This window comes from Pyrus communis, chromosome 10, assembly GCF_041283825.1.
Source record: "Pyrus communis isolate YQ-2024b chromosome 10, ASM4128382v1, whole genome shotgun sequence".
In the NCBI taxonomy this organism is placed as follows: domain Eukaryota; kingdom Viridiplantae; phylum Streptophyta; class Magnoliopsida; order Rosales; family Rosaceae; genus Pyrus; species Pyrus communis.
The window spans coordinates 27456016-27476154 of record NC_142574.1 but is presented as its reverse complement, the minus strand read 5'-3'; the positions used below and the strand labels follow the sequence as shown (position 1 = coordinate 27476154).

Genomic DNA, 20139 nt, shown 5'->3' with positions numbered 1-20139 from the left:
CAAAATATTTACATAAGATAAAAAATGTGCACTTAATAAGAGAAATTATCCCACTATTATTTTTTTCATACACGTAAATGAAATCATGATGTTTTTTTGGATAGTTTGAATGAACTGAAGTGGTTGCACTTGAAGATAACGTGGGGAGGAGATGGACGGTTGTTCACACAGACTGTGTGCTCATTTGCTAGTTTTAATAAACTAAACTCTTCCTCCCTCTCTTCCTCCCTTCTTTCTCTAATATATTTTTCTTCTCTGATATATTTTTCCCTACTGAAAAACAGATGGAACAAAAATGGAATGGACTAGTTCGCATCAGACAATCACTCATTCGAATTAAGCCAACAGACATAACGATTTTACACAAATTAACTGAGAAACTAAGACGATAACACGATGCATCAAGCACCAACCTCCTTTTCCTCCTCTTCCTCCTCTTCGTACTCCTTTTCGATAATTGCATCCTGGTATTGTTGGTACTCAGCAACTAGATCGTTCATGTTACTCTCGGCCTCGGTGAACTCCATCTCATCCATTCCTTCACCTGTGTACCAATGCAAGAAAGCCTTTCGCCTGAACATAGCTGTGAACTGCTCGCTAACTCTCCTGAACATTTCCTGAATTGAAGTCGAATTCCCAATAAAAGTGGATGCCATCTTTAGACCCTTGGGTGGGATGTCACACACGCTGGACTTAACGTTATTGGGAATCCACTCAACAAAATATGAGGAGTTTTTGTTCTGGACGTTAATCATCTGTTCATCAACTTCTTTGGTGCTCATCTTACCATGGAACTGTTAACCCAAGTCTCCACTCCATGCTTTGATGTTCCCCAAGTCTCCACTCCATGCTTTGATGTTCCACATGCAATGCAGAATCCTAGTCGGCTCCATGATTTGATGCTCCACATGCAGTGCAGAATCCTAGTCGGTAACAAGCTGTATGTGCATGTGCATGTGTGCTGTCTTCCCATGCGTGCTTGGCTACTATTAGTTTAATATGTAAAGATGTATAAATGGTGCTGCGGCGTGGGTGTGCAGACTGCAGACTGTCACTTACAGTTTAATGCATGTGTGTGTGCTGTTAGTTTAATATGTAAAGGTGTATAGATAGTGCTGCGGTATGGGTGTGCAGACTGCAACTTACAGTTTAATCTGTAAAGTGTTGTTGTGATGTATATATCAAAGCCTTCCCGTAAGGCCTGTGTATGATATAAGATTTTGAAGTTATAATTCATATTAGAAAAACCTTTATGGTATCTAGAGCCTTTTTTGTCTAACGACAAAGATCAACCTATTATTCTGTTCATCATCGCTTCCATGGCTGGAAACAATGTCCCTGCTATCAACCCTAACCCCCAAACCACCACCTTTCAACCTTTTTCCATTATCGTCAATATCAAACTTGATAGAACCAACTACCCACTGTGGTTGGCTCAAATTCTCCCTATTTTAAAAAGCCGGGACTTGATGGGGTATGTTGATGGCACCTTGGTGTGTCCCCCAAAACATGTTGCTGGTTTGACAACCGTGAATCCTGCGTACACAACGTGGGTGCAACAGGATCAAATGATCCTTAGCTGGATTAATGGATCTCTGACTGCGTCTGTCTTGTCTGTGGTGGCAAGCAAAAGAACTGCTCGAGCTACTTGGGAAGCTCTGGAGCAAAGGTATGCATCCACGTCTCAGAATCGTATTTTGTTTCTAAGGAATGAATTGTTGCAGACCAAAAAAGGTGATCTTTCTGTGGCGGATTACCTTGATCGCATGAATGCGATTGCTGACAATCTTGCTCTTGCTGGGCAACCTGTGAGTGATGATGAACTGGTCCAGATTGTGTTGAATAATCTTGGACCAGCATATGAGATGACTGTGAGCGCAGCACAAGCTCGTGACAACCCTATCACTTATCCTGCCCTTGAATCCTTGCTGCTGACAACAGAAAGGAGAATGGTGGAACACAATGTTCCGTTGGTTGAAGGAGCCACTGTTAATGCCTTCGTGGCTTCTCGAGGACGTGGGGGTGGTCGTTCTCGTGGTGGTGGACGCGGGAACTACTCACATCGTGGTGGTGCTCACCGAGGTCCCAATCCTCGCCATTACAATGCTTCGCAGAATAATCAAGGTACTGGCGAAAGGTTTGTTTCTTGTGGTGATAGAATTGTGTGTCAGATATGTGGTAAACCAGGTCATCCTGCGTTGGATTGCTACCAGCGCATGAACACTGCCTTTGAAGGACGAATTCCGGCCAAACGACTCTCGGCCATGACCTCTTCGCCAATTACTCTTAACAAACAGCAGAATGGTTCTTGGCTCCTAGACACAGGAGCCAATGCACACATTACTCCTGACATTCATAATCTGGCCAATCCCAAAGAGTATCACGGGAATGAAGGAGTAGGAGGTGTAGGTAATCACACGGGCATCTCAATTGCACATTATGGTTCCAGTAAACTTCAAACTAAATCTTGCTCATTTGTTTTACGTGACATTCTTCATTGCCCAACTGCCTCCACTAATATCCTTTCTGCTCATCAGTTTACCCTAGATAATGATTGTTACTTACTTATTTTTCCCCATGTTTTCCTTGTAAAGGACCTCAAGACACGGAAGACGCTTTTCCGAGGGAGATGTGAGAATGGGTTGTACCCATTTCCAAATGGCAGTGGCTGTCTCAAGCATTCTGTTACTGCATATGTGGGAGTTCGAGTGTCGGTTCAAAAGTGGCATGCACGTCTTGGCCATCCTGCAAAACCAATAATCAAGTTTTTAATTTCAAAAAAATTGGTACCAATTCATGGTACCTCTGATGTACGCTTTTGTGAGTCATGTCCTCTAGGTAAAAGTACTAAATTACCTTTTCAATTGTCCGAGTCTAGGTCTCAATTTCCTTTGCAACTTATTCATTCAGATGTGTGGTGTTCTCCAATTCCTTCTAACGAAGGTTTTCGTTATTATTTGTTGTTTGTGGATGATTATTCGCGATATTCATGGATTTTTCCCATGAAACAAAAATCTGAAGTTTTTGCGATATTTGTGAAGTTTAAAGCCAAAGTTGAAAATATGTTTAACAAATCTATAAAAACTCTTCAATGTGATGAAGGTGGTGAATATAAGAATCATTTTTTTCAAAGGTTTCTTGATATTCATGGTATTTCTCAACGTTTTTCTTGCCCTAAACATCCTGAACAAAATGGTTTAGCTGAACGAAAACATCGACATATTGTCGAAACTGCCATGGTTATGCTTGCTCAGTCTTTCATATCAACTACGTTTTGGTTTGATGCATGCTCAACTGCCACATATCTAATAAACCGATTACCTACTCGTGTATTATTTGATACATCTCCGTTTGAGAAATTATTTCAAAGAAAACCCAATTATGAGTTTTTGAAGGTGTTTGGTTGCCGTTGCTTTCCATGGCTAACACCATACAAGCAAAACAAGTTACAACCAAAATCAAAGTCCTGTGTTTTTCTTGGATATTCTTTGAACCATCAAGGATACAGATGCTTGGACATGACCACAAGACGAGTTTATTTGTCTCGCCATGTTCTATTCGACGAGGACTCATTCCCTTTTCAGGGACTCACATCTCCTTCTGACAGTGTCGACGAACAAGGTAACAATTTTTTCCCTCATATCTTACCTAACTTTCCATTACCCACTAATCCACCATCCATGGTTGAACCTGTATCACAGCTCAACCCACCTTTAGACCCTAACCTATCTATAGGACCCTCACTATCATCAAATGAGCAAGTTTTAGTAACTGAACATCGTGTGCAACCCACTGTTCCCAGTGATACTGGACATTCTATGACTACACGGTCTAAATTAGGGGTTCACAAACCAAATCCAAAATATGCTATGCATGTTGCACTTGATAACTCTCTTGTTGAGCCTACCTGTTTCAGTCAGGCAGTCAAACATCAGGCGTGGAGAGAAGTTATGGCGCAGGAGTTTAATGCACTACAAAGAAATGGCACTTGGAGCTTAGTTCCGTACAATTCTACAATGAATGTGCTACCCAACAAATGGGTGTTTAAAATTAAACGTCACGCTGATGGCACTCTTGAGCGACATAAAGCTCGGTTAGTTGCCAATGGTTTTCATCAGAAAGTTGGTGTGGATTACACCGAAACTTTCAGCCCTGTGGTAAAGCATAGCACCATTCGACTCGTGTTGAGTCTTGCTGTGTCAAAGAAGTGGCCTGTACGCCAACTTGATGTGCAGAATGCGTTTTTGCATGGATACTTAAATGAACATGTCTACATGAGACAACCATCAGGCTTCATTGACAACCAGTTTCCTCATCATGTATGTAAGCTACATCGATCTCTTTATGGTCTCAAACAAGCGCCTAGGGCTTGGTTTCAACGGTTCTCTGATTTCTTGTTTCAACTAGGGTTTGAGGAATCTACTTGTGATTACAGCCTTTTTGTGTTTGACAAGCAGGGTATATATATTATTCTGTTAATTTATGTCGACGACATTCTTATAACAGGGAACAATCCACGCCAGGTGGCTCATTTGATTCAGAAACTTGGTAGTTTGTTTCTAATGAAAGATTTGGGACCGCTCAGTTATTTCTTAGGCATTGAAGTGAAGTATAATGGTGATGCCATGCATCTTTGTCAGTCTAAATATGCACTGGATCTCCTCACTTGCACAAAATTCACAGATGCCAAACCTCTTTCTACTCCTGTGTCGTCTGGTCAGAAACTGAGTGCTCATATTGGCGATCCTTACGTCAAACCAGAGATGTATCGCAGTGTTGTGGGGGCGCTACAGTACCTCACCATCACACGACCTGATCTGTCCTACGCTGTGAATCAAGTGTGCCAATTTATGCATTCCCCGAAAAACACACACTGGATGGCAGTCAAGAGAATTCTTCGGTATCTAAAGGCTACATATAATCATGGCTTACTGTATCAACCAGGAACTGCTACGTTGACAGCTTATTCGGATGCAGATTACGCTGGCAACCCTGATACTCGTCATTCTACGGGTGGTTTCTGTGTGTATTTGGGTTCTAATCTTGTCTCCTGGAGTTCAAAGAAGCAGAAGACCGTTTCACGTTCGAGTGCATAAGCGGAGTATCGCCAATTAGCTTATACTGCTGCAGAATTATCATGGTTAAGGTCTCTCTACAAAGATCTTCATTTAAATTTGGCTCCACCAACCATTTGGTGTGACAACATTTCCTCAATTGCCCTGGCGTCCAATCCAGTCTTCCACTCGCGCACTAAGCATCTGGAGGTCGACTACCATTATGTTCGTGAAAAGGTGGTTCGAAAACAGCTCGTAGTAAGTTATGTGTGTTCTCAAGACCAGCTTGCTGACATTTTTACCAAAGGCCTCTCTTCTTCACGATTTAAGTTTCTTGTCTCCAAGCTTCCAGTTGTTCCCCCACCTGTTCGCTTGCGGGGGGCTGTTAACCCAAGTCTCCACTCCATGCTTTGATGTTCCCCAAGTCTCCACTCCATGCTTTGATGTTCCACATGCAATGCAGAATCCTAGTCGGCTCCATGATTTGATGCTCCACATGCAGTGCAGAATCCTAGTCGGTAACAAGCTGTATGTGTATGTGCATGTGTGCTGTCTTCCCATGCGTGCTTGGCTACTATTAGTTTAATATGTAAAGATGTATAAATGGTGCTGCGGCGTGGGTGTGCAGACTGCAGACTGTCACTTACAGTTTAATGCATGTGTGTGTGCTGTTAGTTTAATATGTAAAGGTGTATAGATAGTGCTGCGGTATGGGTGTGCAGACTGCAACTTACAGTTTAATCTGTAAAGTGTTGTTGTGATGTATATATCAAAGCCTTCCCGTAAGGCCTGTGTATGATATAAGATTTTGAAGTTATAATTCATATTAGAAAAACCTTTAGGAACATGGCAGACGCAGTAAGGTAACGTCCATGGCTTGGGTCAGCGGCACACATCATGTTTTTGGCATCCCACATCTGCTGGGTCAATTCGGGCACAGACAGAGCACGATACTGCTGTGATCCTCTTGAAGTTAGGGGTGCAAACCCAACCATAAAGAAGTGCAACCGCGGGAATGGGATAAGGTTAACTGCAAGCTTCCGTAGGTCAGAGTTCAACTGTCCAGGGAACCGAAGACAACATGTGACACCGCTCATGGTAGCAGAGATGAGATGATTAAGATCCCCAACTGCATTAGTCGTGCAAAGAAATATGTTACGAGGATCACATTACATTCCTTCTCAAAATCTCATAAGAATTCACACGAACATGCACTTAATTTATGACGTAAGCTAATTTATCAGAATCCTTTTGAACTTAAGATAAAATCAAACAGAAAACACCATTATACACTCTAAAATCATTGTCATTATCAGCCACCGTTATCAAGATTTGGACTTACAAGTAGGGTTGGATAGATTGAGGGTACGAAAGCAGATGTCTTACAGAGCCTCATTGTCCAAAACCATACATTCATCAGCATTTTCGACAAGCTGATGGACGGAAAGGGTGGCATTGTATGGTTCCACAACCGTATCAGACACCTTTGGAGACGGGAAGACATAATGTCAACATCATCCGATCCGGATACTCCTCCCGGATCTTGGAAATAAGAAGAGTTCCCATGCCAGAGCCAGTGCCACCACCCAAAGAATGACATACTTGGAATCCTGTTCAAAACACATGGCCAACATTACAAAGCTGAATCATTTCATTCACGTCAATCAGCCATTGAAATTCTAAACCGAAAAGAAACACAATTTGGTAAGAAAGATACTGTAATTGCAAAATTCAAAACACTTACTATCAAAATGGGAGAAAACATCCTTACAAACCCAATTGAGATTCAACTTTGTAGAAAAAGATATATGGGGTAAAAGTATATTTCATTGATACGTGAATAAGAAATATATACAATTACATTCCTTGCTCAGCAAGGTATTATCCCTACAAGTTAGAAATACAACTACAATTAGGATTACAATCATATCTAGACTCCATTTAGGATTCTATTGTCTAACACTCCCCCTCAAGTTGGAGAATGAATGTCAAGAACACCCAACTTGCGTATCAAAGTCGAAAACTTGTCCTTCCCAAGAGGCTTAGTGAACAAATCCGTCAATTGGTGTGCCGTACCAACATACTGTGTTGCTATAGTGCCATCTACAATCTTATCGCGTATAAAGTGCCAATCCATCTCAAGGTGACTAGTCCACTCATGAAAAACCGGATTAGCGGCTATATGTAATGTTGCTTGATTATCACAAAATAAAACGGAAGGACCATTTAAAGGAATGTTCAAATCCTTCAACAAAAATTGAAGCCAAACTAACTCACAACAAGCACCTGCCATAGCCTTATATTCTGCCTCAACTGAAGAAAGTGACACAGTTTTCTGTCACTTTGTTCGCCATGAAATCAAAGAATTTTCCAAGAATACAAAATACCCAGTAGTCGAACGGTGAGTGATAGGACAACATGCCCAGTCAGAGTCACAAAATGTAGCTAACTTGGTCTAGTTGTTAGAACGGAATAATAAGCCTTGACTTGTAGTAGATTTCAAATAATGAACAACATGAAGCGTAGCATCCATATGAGGTACACGTGGCTCGTGCATAAACTGACTCAAAACATGGACAGAATATGTGATATCTGGCCGAGTTATGGTAAGATAAATCAAATGTCCTACTAAGCGCCGATACTTTTCAAGATCCTTGAGAAGTTCTCCTTAATCAGATAATTTTTTTTATCATCCATAGGAAAAGCAATGGGCCATGCTCCCAAAAAACCATAATCCTTGAGAATCTATAATGCATACTTACGCTGTGAATTATAAGTCCCACGTTGAGATCGAGAGACCTTAATACCCAAAAAGTATTTTAAGTCACCAAGGTCTTTTATCCGAAAATGATCATAGAGAAAAGACTTCAGAGAATCAATGGCACTGACGTCGTTGCATGTAATCACAATATCATCCATATAAAAGAGTAAGGTTGTGAAAGAAGCACCGAACTTTTTGGTGAACAATGAATAGTCTACTTTTGATTGTTGAAAACCAGCGGAAAGAATGTTAGTAGTGAATTTGGCAAACCATTAGCGAGAAGCCTGCTTGAGACGATAAAGAGATTTGTGAATGTGACACACAAAATTCTCCCCCTATCGCCGAAGACCAAGAGGAGGAGACATATAAATTTCCTCTTGTAAGTCATCGTGCAAAAAAACATTATTAACATTGAGCTGATGAAGAGACCAAGACTGACTAGCAGCAAGAGCAAGAAGACAGCGCATTGTAATCATCTTAGCAGTAGGAGAAAAAAGTGTCATGATAATCAACACCTTCAGGGGATAGAGCCATGGATGTAAAGGTGGATGAGGTGGCATAAGGTGAAGGTGGCGTAGTGATAGGAGGTGGTGGATAGGAAAGGTCCATAGGAGAAGGAATAGGCAGGGTAGGCATGGGGGATGGGGTAAGGGTGGATTTAAGGGCATAAGGGACGGAATCTTCATGGAAGATTACATCCCTACTTGTGAAGGTGCGGTGAGTTTCTAGGTCATATAGTTTGTATGCCTTCTGACCGTGAGGGTAACCAAGAAAGATGCAATGATGAGCCCGAAGGTAAATTTTAGTGGGTGGAATGACAGAGGTGGCATAGGTGAGACAACCAAAAACGCAGAAGTGATCATAGGTTGGGGGTTTGTTATGGAGGACCTCAAAGGGAGATTTATTATGGAGAATACAGGTAGGGAGACGATTGACTTTGCCCAATTGTTCCCTGCCCCAGACTGCCCGAACACAAAGTTATTGGGTTTGAAAACTTGCCCAAATAGGCCGAATCTGACTGCGTCTATTGTCCTGGGCTCCAGATCCATGAGCACAACGCATGGAACGTACCTTCCGCCGTTGGCCTCGTTGTAATAGACATTGATTTGCTCAAGCTAGAGCTTGGAGTCGCCGTTGTACTTTCGGGCGTTGTCGATACCATGCTCGTCACAAATCACTTCCCATAACTTGGCACCGATCTGGTTGCCGCACTGGCCCCCTTGAATGTGGAGAATTTCTCTCATTTTTGTGGGGGGTGGGGGTGGGGGGGGTCCTTGAGACCTGTTTGGTTGCTGGGAAAATGGAAGGGAAAGAGGGGGAAAATGTTTAGCGTGATCGGTTTGGTTTTGCCGCGTTCGGATGGATAGGAACAGGTAGTTGGGTAAAATGGCTTGGGAATTTGAATATTTTAAGGGAACTTTAACGAAAAGCACCTAATACTGTTCACTTTAACGAAAAATTACATTTTTACACTAAAAAGTCAATCATGGTACTATTCACTTTACCCTTTATTTTGTCATTTTCGTTAAAACTCAAAGTTTTCAAGCTATTTTCAATAATTTTTCTATATTTTAAAAGGTGGGGTCCGGTGAAATACGAAGAATAGGGGTATTTTCGAGAATCGAATGTGGATTATTATTGGTTTTTTTTTTTTGTAGGGCTTACGGATTTTCTAACTTTATGGGCGATGTGTTGTCCGAGTCGCCCTAAAATTGCCTGAGACACAAAACCAAGATGGCTTGTGGGTTTGTAATTTGGGATTTTTTTTTTAAACAAACGATAGCGTTATTGTATTAAATTATTAGTTGGTAAAAGGAAGAGGAATTGGTGAAGATCGGATCTGTACCAAAATGCTTAAACAATTGGATATTTTTTTGGATTATTTTTTGAGCCACATCATTCCACATCTACATATGTGGCCAAGTTGGCAATCAAAATGTGTTTAGATTACTTATTATACGTGTGTCATGTTTTTATTGATTTACGGTATATTAGCAAGCACATTGATCGAAAATTAATATGATAATACAATAACAAGTACTTTTCATTACAAAATGAGAAAATTTACAATTTTGTTAGTACTAGTAAATTAGGAGAATGGTATTAATTGTATACTTATCAAAATTTATATTCATGCAAAGTTCAAATCGTAGAAATAGTCACTTGATTGTGTGTGAGTTGTACCAACCAACAAATTTCCAACGATTATGTAGGGCCAATCTAAGCTTCCATTACAACCCCATGCACTTTCAAAAGTGACAGGGTCGCTAGCAACTCCACCTCCTGTCTATAGTTCTATACCGTATTCAAATTTGGATATTTTAGATTTTCTTTTTCTTTTTCTTTTTTGTTGCATTTTTTTTATGGTTTATGGTGGATGGACATTTTAATTCAATTTTTTTTTTTTATTAAAAGATTTATGAGATTTTTTTTTAAGAATTATTAGAGAGTACCCACCAGTGTTTCTTTTGCTTCAAGCAAAACAAAGATGGACAAAAGCTATAAAAGCATATATGCATGTAATGGATTTAAATTATGTTACCTTTTTCTACAAACTTACAATTGTTCTACTACAATGGTGGAAAGCAACAATGTCTAGGCACTTTGATATAAGTTTGATCTTCATCGATTCTTTTTTTCCCTAACAACTACAAATTAACCTACTAACGCTATTTTTGTAATTAAAAAAAAAAATCATATTCATAACATCTAAACCCTCTAACATTAACCTAGTAGTTAGAATTGGAGAGCCCAACTTATTAGTTTTACACAAACATGATAAGGAAATAGAACCATGGATGAGAAAAAGCTATTAGGATTCTACTTTAAGGTTTAAATATGAAATTGACACTCGATCTTCATCCCTAATTAATTTCTTTTTTAAGATATTTTTTAAGTACAAACGATATTTTTACACTAAACTACATGAAAATGTTTGACTTCAAAATTCAATGAGTTTAAAAGAAAGATCATAATCACCAGAACAAATCCACCTCTTAAGATTTCTTTCTTTTTACCCAGCATATTCTCAGAATAAAGCTCGAGTTCAATCGTTGTAGATAACAGCCTTAAAGAGTTATTGGGGTTGGAAGCTCGGGCTCGGGCTTGGGCATATAGCCCATCAGTCCATGTTAATGTCGGGCTAAAGGGTTACTCAGACAGAGTTTTGGACTTCAATGTTGGGCTAATATTGCGATTTTGATTACAGATGATGAAATGCATGCGCATGATAATGATTAAATAAAATGGAATTCGTGTTGTTCGTCAATGGTCAATGGTGAGTGGCAAATAATATCCCTTCCCTCTCCTATGGAATTTTGCTCTTCACCACTCCTTATTGAACAAAATCAAAAGGTCCAAATCAAAATGGAGATATCCAATTAAATTAAAACCGAGCAATGTGCTTCCAGCTTTGCTTTCCATAAACCAAAAAAGTCGGCCACAACAACCCTTTTATTGATTGGTTTTGCGTTCAATAATTGGAGGTACTACAACATCAATTTACTCATGTTACAGCGCACGTGTTCAATGATTGGAGTACTACAACATCAATTTACACGTGTTACAACTTCTAAACTTATTAAGTTGTCATTCACCTAATTGGTTATGTATCATACTAATACTTTTTCATCAGTTATGAATGTAAATCGAGTAACTTGCATGAGATAAGTAAACATTTACCAAAGTGCGAGTGTATAAACTAAATTCCATCTAATCATGTTTAAAACAAAGCTCAACCCTAATTGAATTGATATTTGGTATGAATGATTAAAAACATATGTTATAATAGGGTTAGATGAAGGAACAAAAATTTGGACAAATTTTTTTACTCCTTTTTAGCCACTAAATTTATAAAATTCAACGGTCTTAATTAAGTATAGCGGCTTTTAAAGAGTAAATAGCGTGGACAATGGCGTGCGTTGTAACTAATAAAAATAAATAAAGATTAAAACATAGAGATATAAAATTGAGAGGAATTAAAAAAGGAAAAAAAAATCACCCACGCTTTGGAGGAGGAAGACCTCCATTGCTTTGCATAATTGCTAAAGAACAAAAACGTGAGTGAGTGCTTTGGCGAGCTTTATGTGATCAAAGAGAAAGATGTAAATTTGAGGGTTTATCACCCAAACCTGTAAACCCTACACACACTGATCTTGCCTCACGCAAACAAAGATGAGAATCTGAGATTAATGTGTGGCCTCACGCTGCTCTTGCCTTTTGGCCAACAAGGGAAGAATTTTTTTTTTTTTTTTTTTCAGTCTAATTTATCACCCAAAAATAGCAAAAATAAAGAATTAGGATTTCGGGTTTAGATCGAGTGATAGCTTGATATGCTTTATGCGCTTCTTGATTTTGTATCAATTGAATGAAAGCAATATGTAGTGAAAGCGCTGGAATTTTCTCTACACCTTCTTCTCATGTTCGTGGCCAGTCCCTCCTCCCTAGGTTCCAACGTTAGATTGATTTGCCTTTTTCTTTCAGTTTTATTCTATTTTAATTATAATCCATGTCATTAAAATCCTCCACGTCACTTAATCAAGATCGTTAGATGCTATATATAAAATCTAATGGTTAAAAAGGAGTATAGGAGTGTCTAAAATATTTGTCCCTTAATCCTAACCCGTTATAATATGTGGTGTAAGTTACAACTCTAAGCACAAATATATATATGACAATAACACTTAAAAATCTCTCCTTTATCTACCTACGCTTGTTAAACTATAATCTTCATACGTTTTCAATGTTTCAACCATTGCTTTCATGTACAAGCAAGCATATTCAACTTTGCTTTTGTACTGATGTTTGAACTTTGAAGTAGTAAAGAAGCAAACTGTAACAGCTCTCTCAAAAAACCATGTGACCATATTGAGTAAAAACTAAAAGAAAATTGAGGTCAATCATCATCAGTCCATGTGTTTCTCATTCGAGTTTTCCTATAACCTAACACCCCTGCGTTTTACACCAGCATTTTCTGGTCTTTTACATGTAAGAAAAAAGGTACACCAACTTCATGGGGATGGGGTCTCCCTTTTGGTTCCCTGTAACCCTCTCCATAATTAAATACACGTTTACAAAATCATTAAAGAATCGTACGATCTTTTCTTCATGGAGCCTCACGATAGTTTTTGGGTTTGCAATGTTTTAATTCTCGTGAATAGGGTTTAGTGAACTAAAGGTCCTCTCTAATTAAGGAAACGTATTCGGTTGTTGATGTGTTTGTAATTATAGAGTTATGATGTTCATTTGACATGTGTAGTCTCTTGAGTTGTTTTAAGATGCACGTTAACATGTATATTATATGAACATCTTTGATGATTTTTAATAGAATCTCTTTCCCTCGACAAAAAAATTATACATTTTACATGAGTGCATTGAGCAAAAACTTTTTAATTAATTTTTTTTTTAAATTGCGCACTTGATAAAGTTGCAATAACTTACTCTTGTGAAAATAGAATATATTCCACCAAGACTCTATTAAATTTACCCGTATATTACAAGATAATCTGCTACCAATTGAGATGTTTTAGCTTTCCTTGGTGCAAGGAGAGATTAAACCTTTTTGCAAACAGTCTACAGAGCTTTATGTGAAAAGCACAACAAAGTCATGCGTGCATTATTTGTTTTGTTTTGTTTTGTTTTTTTCAACCATCATCTTTATTTGATGTTAACAAGCAACCTATTTAACTAAATAATGTTTGAAATATGCAATGAGCTATTGTTAGTCAACAATGGCAGATTTAAGATTTGAACAATTGGAGTCTCAGTGTTAAAGGTTAATTTTTTAATAAAAATAGAGCGGAGCGTGTAAAAAATTCAGTTTATTCACTGAGGTATTTCGTCAAACACTTGTTGAGCTTATATACGTCATATGAACTATGTTGCATAGATGTCAACAAATATCGACATATGCCGAAATAATCTGATGAGTATTATCGACATATTATATATCAAGCCAAATATTAGTGTTTTGGTCTATTATACATTCTTTTTCTTGAAAATAACGGAATTAGAAAATATATTTGGAATAAAAACCAAAAACGAGCAATCCAAATCGAAAATCTGGATAAATTTAGACCTAAACCGAATCAATCCTAACCGTATATATACCCTCGAAAGGGGCTGTGAATCTGTGATATTCTACGTGCTTAGTGCTTAAGCCAACCGGCCTGTTTCATTTCTTCTTTCCGTTCTCACTTTAATTACCTCAGATATTTGTGTACATATTATATATATTTATGTTTCCATCTTTATGTGATAAAAGCATTAGCAGCCATCGGATTCTAAATTTTATAATCACATCATGGTAAATATTGGGTCCCATCCAAGAAATATCCTAACTTGATCCAATAATATTGGTATCGGGTGGTTTTCAGTGTGGAGTGGAAATGGGGGATATCTTACACATGAAAGGCTGAAAGTGGATTTGTTGGTGACATTTGTTCTTACATATGCCAGTTCCTGCATGATTTGATGTCTGTTATTTGCTTATTAGAGATAGGTTAGTTATGATTTTTTTTATAATTTTATACAGTAATAAGTCAGTTAAAATGTTGCTTTAATTTGTAATCATAAATAATTTTGTTCGTATATTCGTTAGTCTACTGTGATTTTAAACTTGTTTTTATTTTTTTAAACACCTAATAAAGGCAAGACATTGAGTTGCGACGTCTTTTAAGTTGTTGAATCAAATTCAACAATCAACCATGCAAATGATACTCGATGTAGTTTGTTCGTATATTCATTAGCCTATTGTGATTTAGTTGTTGGATCGAATAATATCTATTATTTTCATGCACAATAAGTTTAATTGGATGGGATACTTGGACTAGGATATTAGCAAAGGTGCTACTGTTTCAAGAGCTACTTTGTGTAAATTCTTTTAGGGTTGTTTCAAGTGTTATTTCAAGAACTACTTTGGTTTTATATAAGCATGGCCTCCTGCTAACCATGCATGTTGATACGATTAGTGGTAAGCGGTGAATATAAGTTACAGATTACAAATTCAATACTTTATAGAACCAAAACTACATCAATTGTCTAAGAATCGTTTGCATAATTACTGTAAACTTGTGTTTCGTTTATATGATCAGAAAATAAAGTGTATACAGCTCATGAGAGTTAGTTTATGCATTTTCCCTTGCATCACAAATCCTATTTTTGATTATTTTATTCTTAAATATCGCTTGTATAAATACAAATTTAAGCGGAAAAAACTTAGGATTTAGACAAAGACTGAATCAAATCAATGTAATAATACTCACCGCAACCAACATCAATTTCAAAACCGTTTCTTTGTTTTAGTTAAATTAGTTATTCTTCCTCTTCCTCACTTATCTCCTCCCCAAAACGTCTCTCTTCTATTTCTTCCAACAAAAAAACTAATCCAACAAAATACCGAAACAAAAACTTTACCAAAGGAAAGAGATCCGATCTGGATTTCTCCATTAAAGGCTCAGGTTCAAATGATTCGGACCGTTAAAATTTGATTCAACGGTTACAATTATTATAACTTTTAAATGAGCTTTCATTGTTTATAACCGTTGGATCAAATTTTAACAGCGTATATCACTTGATCCTGAACCGTTGATGGGAGAAATCCGGACCGATCTCTTCCCGTTACCAAACAATTTCCGACACGACAGAAACAAATAAAAAATTTCTGGACCCTGAAACCGAGTAACAAGAAGACACCAAAGGAATTTTCAACCTGCCGCGTTCAAAGATCCAACCTTTCACCCCCATCTGACTTCCTCTCGCTTTCCCAAAACCCTTTTATTTTTCTGTAATTTTTTTTAATTAATTTTTAATCGAAATAGTAGACGACGGCTGCTATAAATTAAAACCCAGTAATATATTTTTTTCAGAAATTGAGTTTCCTGTCGAAACCAATTTTTCTCTGCTCTGGTTGTTTTTTGTTGTTCCCAAATTTTTAGTGACCATGCCGCTTCCGTGGAAGAAGACCAGAGCGACACGGATTTCCCAATTCGTCGCCGACCTCCAATCGCCGAAACGCGGCGGTTCGCTTTTCGTTCAGACCGGGTTTCCCGCCTCTCTCATCGACCTCTTCGTCAAGAACCGGGATCACTTGAAGAAACCGTCGAACAAGCATAAGAACAAGAGCAAGAAGAAAGATAATCGGGTCGATGACCGGGTCGACGATCGGATCGCTCCGAATTGTGAACTGGGTTCGAGCGATTTGCCGGTTTTGGTAAAACCCAGTTCGCCAGATTCGTCAAATGTCGATTTGAAGCCCACAGAAGTTGATCATGGCGTTGAGGCTACTGAGTTTGAAAATCGTGCGGAGAATTGTGTTGTCGGTGGTGGAGAAAGCGTCGGCGGGATTTGGGGGGTGATTTTGATGACGGTGATGAAGATTATTGTGGTGGTGGTTTTGGCTTTGAGCACCAAGAAGCTCGTGGTTGGGATCACATTGTCCGCTTTTCTGCTTCTGCTTCTGGAATACGCGGGTAAGCACTTGGCTTTGTTTTTGAAACCATGTTCGAATGCGAAATCTGTTATGGCTCAGAGATTTTCTGCGTTTTTATTGTTTTCGAATGGTTTCAATTCGAGTGATGATATGAAGGGAGTGACCGCGAGAGAAAAGACTCTGATTTTAGATTCTGCCATTGAAGAGATTGAGATTTTTGATGTTAACAAGAAGGGAAGATTGATTGAGTTGCTTGGTATGGAATGTGAGGAGACGAAACCTGCGGAGAAGGTAAGTGTTTGCGCTGATAAAACCGCCGGTGAAAAAAGTTTGGATGAGTTGCTTGGGGTGGAATGTGAGAAGAAGAGGAGGGTGGTGGATAAGAGAAGGGTTTGTGCCAATAAGACTGTCGGTGATGTGTCGTTGGTTAAGTTATTGGGGAAGGATTATCAGAAGATAAAGCTCGTGGAGGGTGGCGAAGAAGAAGGTGAATTTGTTGGGGATAAGAAGAGTAAGGGTATGAAAAATTCTAAGATTAAAGCTAAACTTATCAAGAAATTCGTGCCTAAGAAGTTGCGTCGAAAGGGAAAGCAAAACGAGCAGGAGCTGGAGCCTGTGCTGTACAGTGGCGATTCTAGTTTCCTCGGAGATTATAAGGTAGAAGGATGTGAAGAACAAGAAGAACGTGAAGATGAGAAACAAGAGGAACAAGAAAGCGAAAACAGATCGGTGTTCTCACTAGATACAGAGGAGAAGTCTGAAATCCAAGGCTCCGACGGAGTTTCTGATAACGGTGGAGGATCATTGGCTGGCGAAGTAACACCACCGGTTGTTGAAAAGAAGGGAAGAGAACGAAAAGAAGGGGGTTTTGGGTATCTGGTTCTCTTTCTTATAGTTCTTGCCGGACTTTTTGGAGGTCGGCTTGTAGCCCTCTTTCTTACAATCACTTTCTTTTTTTTGTCGAAGTTGATCGGAACTCTAAGGAGACTGGTGAAAGTATGTCCATGACAAGGTGTTCTGTCCCAATCTCAATTTAGACTGTCTAGTTTTGCTTCGGATATAGTGTTCTTCAAGTCTCGAATTGTAGTCTGAATGTGAAAGGCTCAGTGTGATACAAAGAAATTCCAACCTTTTCGTTGGCAACCCTGCTTGAGGTGTTGTACTACAAAACTGTAAAATTGTTACAGATACAAAATATTAGTACATAGTTCTCGTTTCCTTGGATAGTTTTTGTTTCTTTGCGATATCCAAATCACTTTTTCGTTATATCTGTTGTTCTGCTGTAGACTCGGCGTGCTGAAATACCAGCCATGAGCCGCTCGTTTATACACCAAATTTATTGAGCAACATTGTTACTAGATGGTGAGAAACTTCTGCAGTCATGGTTAACCATCGGATTTACAGAAACATTGTCTTGTATTTCACGGGAATGTTAACGAGGGGTTTCGCCTATCAGAACTCAGTTCCTTTCAATGATTAAAGAATGATAGAAAAAGATGGAACCAGCACCTGGAAGCGTCTCAAAAACCCTGGATCTATTCTCCGCCTTCTTTCACTTACAATATTGTCACCAAAGCCTTCTATTTACCGATTTCTTAATTTCGGGCTAGTTTCTCTTGCTCATCATTTGACAACCTTCTCTCTGCAAATCTCAGTTACTTACCGGCTTTTCCACAGTTGTCGGACAGCAGGGCATGCGGCCGATGAGTTGAGAGCACCTGACATTTTTGTTTCGTTTTTTCCACCTGAACTAGGCTGCATGTGCCTACTTTCCACCATCTCCTGCATTTGGAAGCCCTTAGTTAACTTCACTTGGCATTCTCCAAACTCCCATACTTCAGGTACATGTAGATTACTGCTGCTCCCAGTATTCCTTTTATTGTCAAATGAAGATGGCACACGCGCGCCCGAAAGTTTTCACCGAGTAGCAGTTAATATCATTGACTGAGTTCTGTGGTTACCGCTAATGTTATCGGTGGTATTCAGAGGTAAAACTCATATACACACACATACATTTTTGTATATTGTACTATTGAGAAGATGGTTGATCTTGTACGTTTAACTTCCTAGCACACGATGAAGCAATCGAGTTATTACATAATCTGCTCTCATCATATCTGTCATAAGCAATGCTAATTTCCTTAAACTGCTCCGATTTAAAGACCGTTGAATTCCACGAAACAATTCCTTTGGTAAACAAGTTATGAAATCGAGTTGAAGCCACTAATGCAGTTTCGAGTCGTTGGACAATGAATCAAAATGCAGTGCACAAAAGTTCTTGCCTTCATCAGGAAGTAAAGTGAAATGCTGCCAGAGTTCTACATAACAAAAATGTGTCTTGTTTTAACATATTTATTGCATAAAATAAGAAGATGAGACGTTAGGTTTATAGCTGGATTATTGTGTGAGGAAATCATAGCTGGTTTGTTGCTGGTTTGCGACTAAACTCCAAAGAACACTCGTGTTGCCGGTTCAATGTTGCGTTGGCGTCGCAGGGAAATCGGAAGAAATTTCAAGCAGAACCAAATTTTCAATGAAAAATCACGAATTTTTCTTCTTGGACAGTATTTTCACAATTTGTAAACATTAATTTCATTGTTTCACTAGTTCTGCTACTGTAAGAAAGATGATATCTTCCACAAAAGGGACTCAAATACCGAACAATTTCACACAAAATCATTCGATTTCATTGAGATTTTAGTACACTGAAACAAACCTAACTCGCAATACGCGAAAACGACAGGACAAACGGAGAGATGATGTGAATTATTGGATACTATTTTCCACGGAAAACATCTAAAATTTGGCCTGAATACTAGTAATAACATATTTGTCGACCTGGAAAGACTTGGCGAGGACATCTTCTGAAATTGGGGGATTGGATCCAAACACAGCATTAGCAATGGTGTTGACTCCAGGGTTTTGGCTGCTCAAAGAAGAGAGTGAAACGGCCATTCCAGTGCCCACATTTTTCTGATAGTGAATGAGTCCGACAGGGAACACAAACGCATCGCCCTTGTTAAGGACCTTTGAGATGAGCTTGTTGTCGGGGTTTGAGGTCACGAAGCCAACATCGAGGCTGCCTTCTAAGACGGTTAAAATCTCAGTGGCACGGGGGTGAGTGTGGGGTGGGATGACACCCATTGGTGCATAGTCGATGCGAGCGAGTGAGATGCCGAGGGTGTTGAGTCCCGGAATTTGAGCCACATTGACAGGGGTGACTTTTCCACCAACTGGGTTTGAGGTGTTGCCCGGGATGTGAAGTCCACTGAAGAAGAAATGCTCAGCTGTTGCTAGCTTGGAGTCCAAGCAAGGTAGCCCATTCACTTTTGTTGCTGTTAATAAACCAACATAAAAATTAAAGTCACTGTAGGATTAAGTAGAATCATAGGTATACATCTTAATGTAAACTAAACATCATCTTAGCGAAACTTAACCAAACGATTCAAGACGAACCTGAGTTAGTAGTGTCAGCAACACAGAAATCCTGCAACGGACTAGGCTCGAAAGCAACAACCAGAGAACATGTCATGGCTAGGAAAGTAGTCAATAGCAAGATTTGGTTTGCCATCTTAATTTTTCAACTTCTTCAATGGGATTGTATGTGAAGTTTATTGCAAGTGAAAAATGGAAGGGATTAAGAGAGATGTGAAGCAATTGATGTACGAGGTTGGTTATTTATAGAGAAGGCAGAAAAACAAACTTAATTTATAAAAAAAAGCCGGCTTTGCAATATAGACGCTGGATAAGTCTTAAACGTTCACTTAAGCTAAAGTTTAAGAACAAACACATCCATTAAATCCAAAGTTTGTTCAAAGAGTTGTTCTTCAATTAATTTTCTATTCCTTGTGATTTTTTGTAATTACGATCAAGCATTATGTTATGCATACCAAGAC

General features: G+C 38.8%; 3 protein-coding genes across 3 annotated transcripts; 1 reads left to right on the top strand and 2 right to left on the bottom strand.

Annotated features, from left to right (window-relative positions):
- Positions 1–401: 401 nt before the first annotated feature.
- Positions 402–6183, bottom strand: LOC148693814 (tubulin beta-7 chain-like). The gene is made up of 2 exons (XM_088678336.1): positions 5891–6183; positions 402–794 (listed from the first exon to the last, which is right to left on the bottom strand). Exons 1-2 carry the CDS (start codon positions 6149–6151, stop codon positions 402–404), a joined length of 654 nt encoding a protein of 217 aa, XP_088534462.1. The 5' UTR covers positions 6152–6183.
- Positions 6184–15384: 9201 nt separating this feature from the next.
- LOC137728982 (uncharacterized) lies at positions 15385–17469 on the top strand. The gene has a single exon (XM_068467799.2). It carries the CDS (start codon positions 15755–15757, stop codon positions 17249–17251), a length of 1497 nt encoding a protein of 498 aa, XP_068323900.2. The 5' UTR covers positions 15385–15754; the 3' UTR covers positions 17252–17469.
- A 1362-nt stretch (positions 17470–18831) lies between these two features.
- Positions 18832–19902, bottom strand: LOC137728983 (putative germin-like protein 2-1). The gene is made up of 2 exons (XM_068467800.2): positions 19700–19902; positions 18832–19578 (listed from the first exon to the last, which is right to left on the bottom strand). The coding sequence occupies exons 1-2, from the start codon at positions 19812–19814 to the stop codon at positions 19040–19042; spliced, it is 654 nt and encodes a 217-aa protein (XP_068323901.2). The 5' UTR covers positions 19815–19902; the 3' UTR covers positions 18832–19039.
- Between the last annotated feature and the right edge of the window lie 237 nt (positions 19903–20139).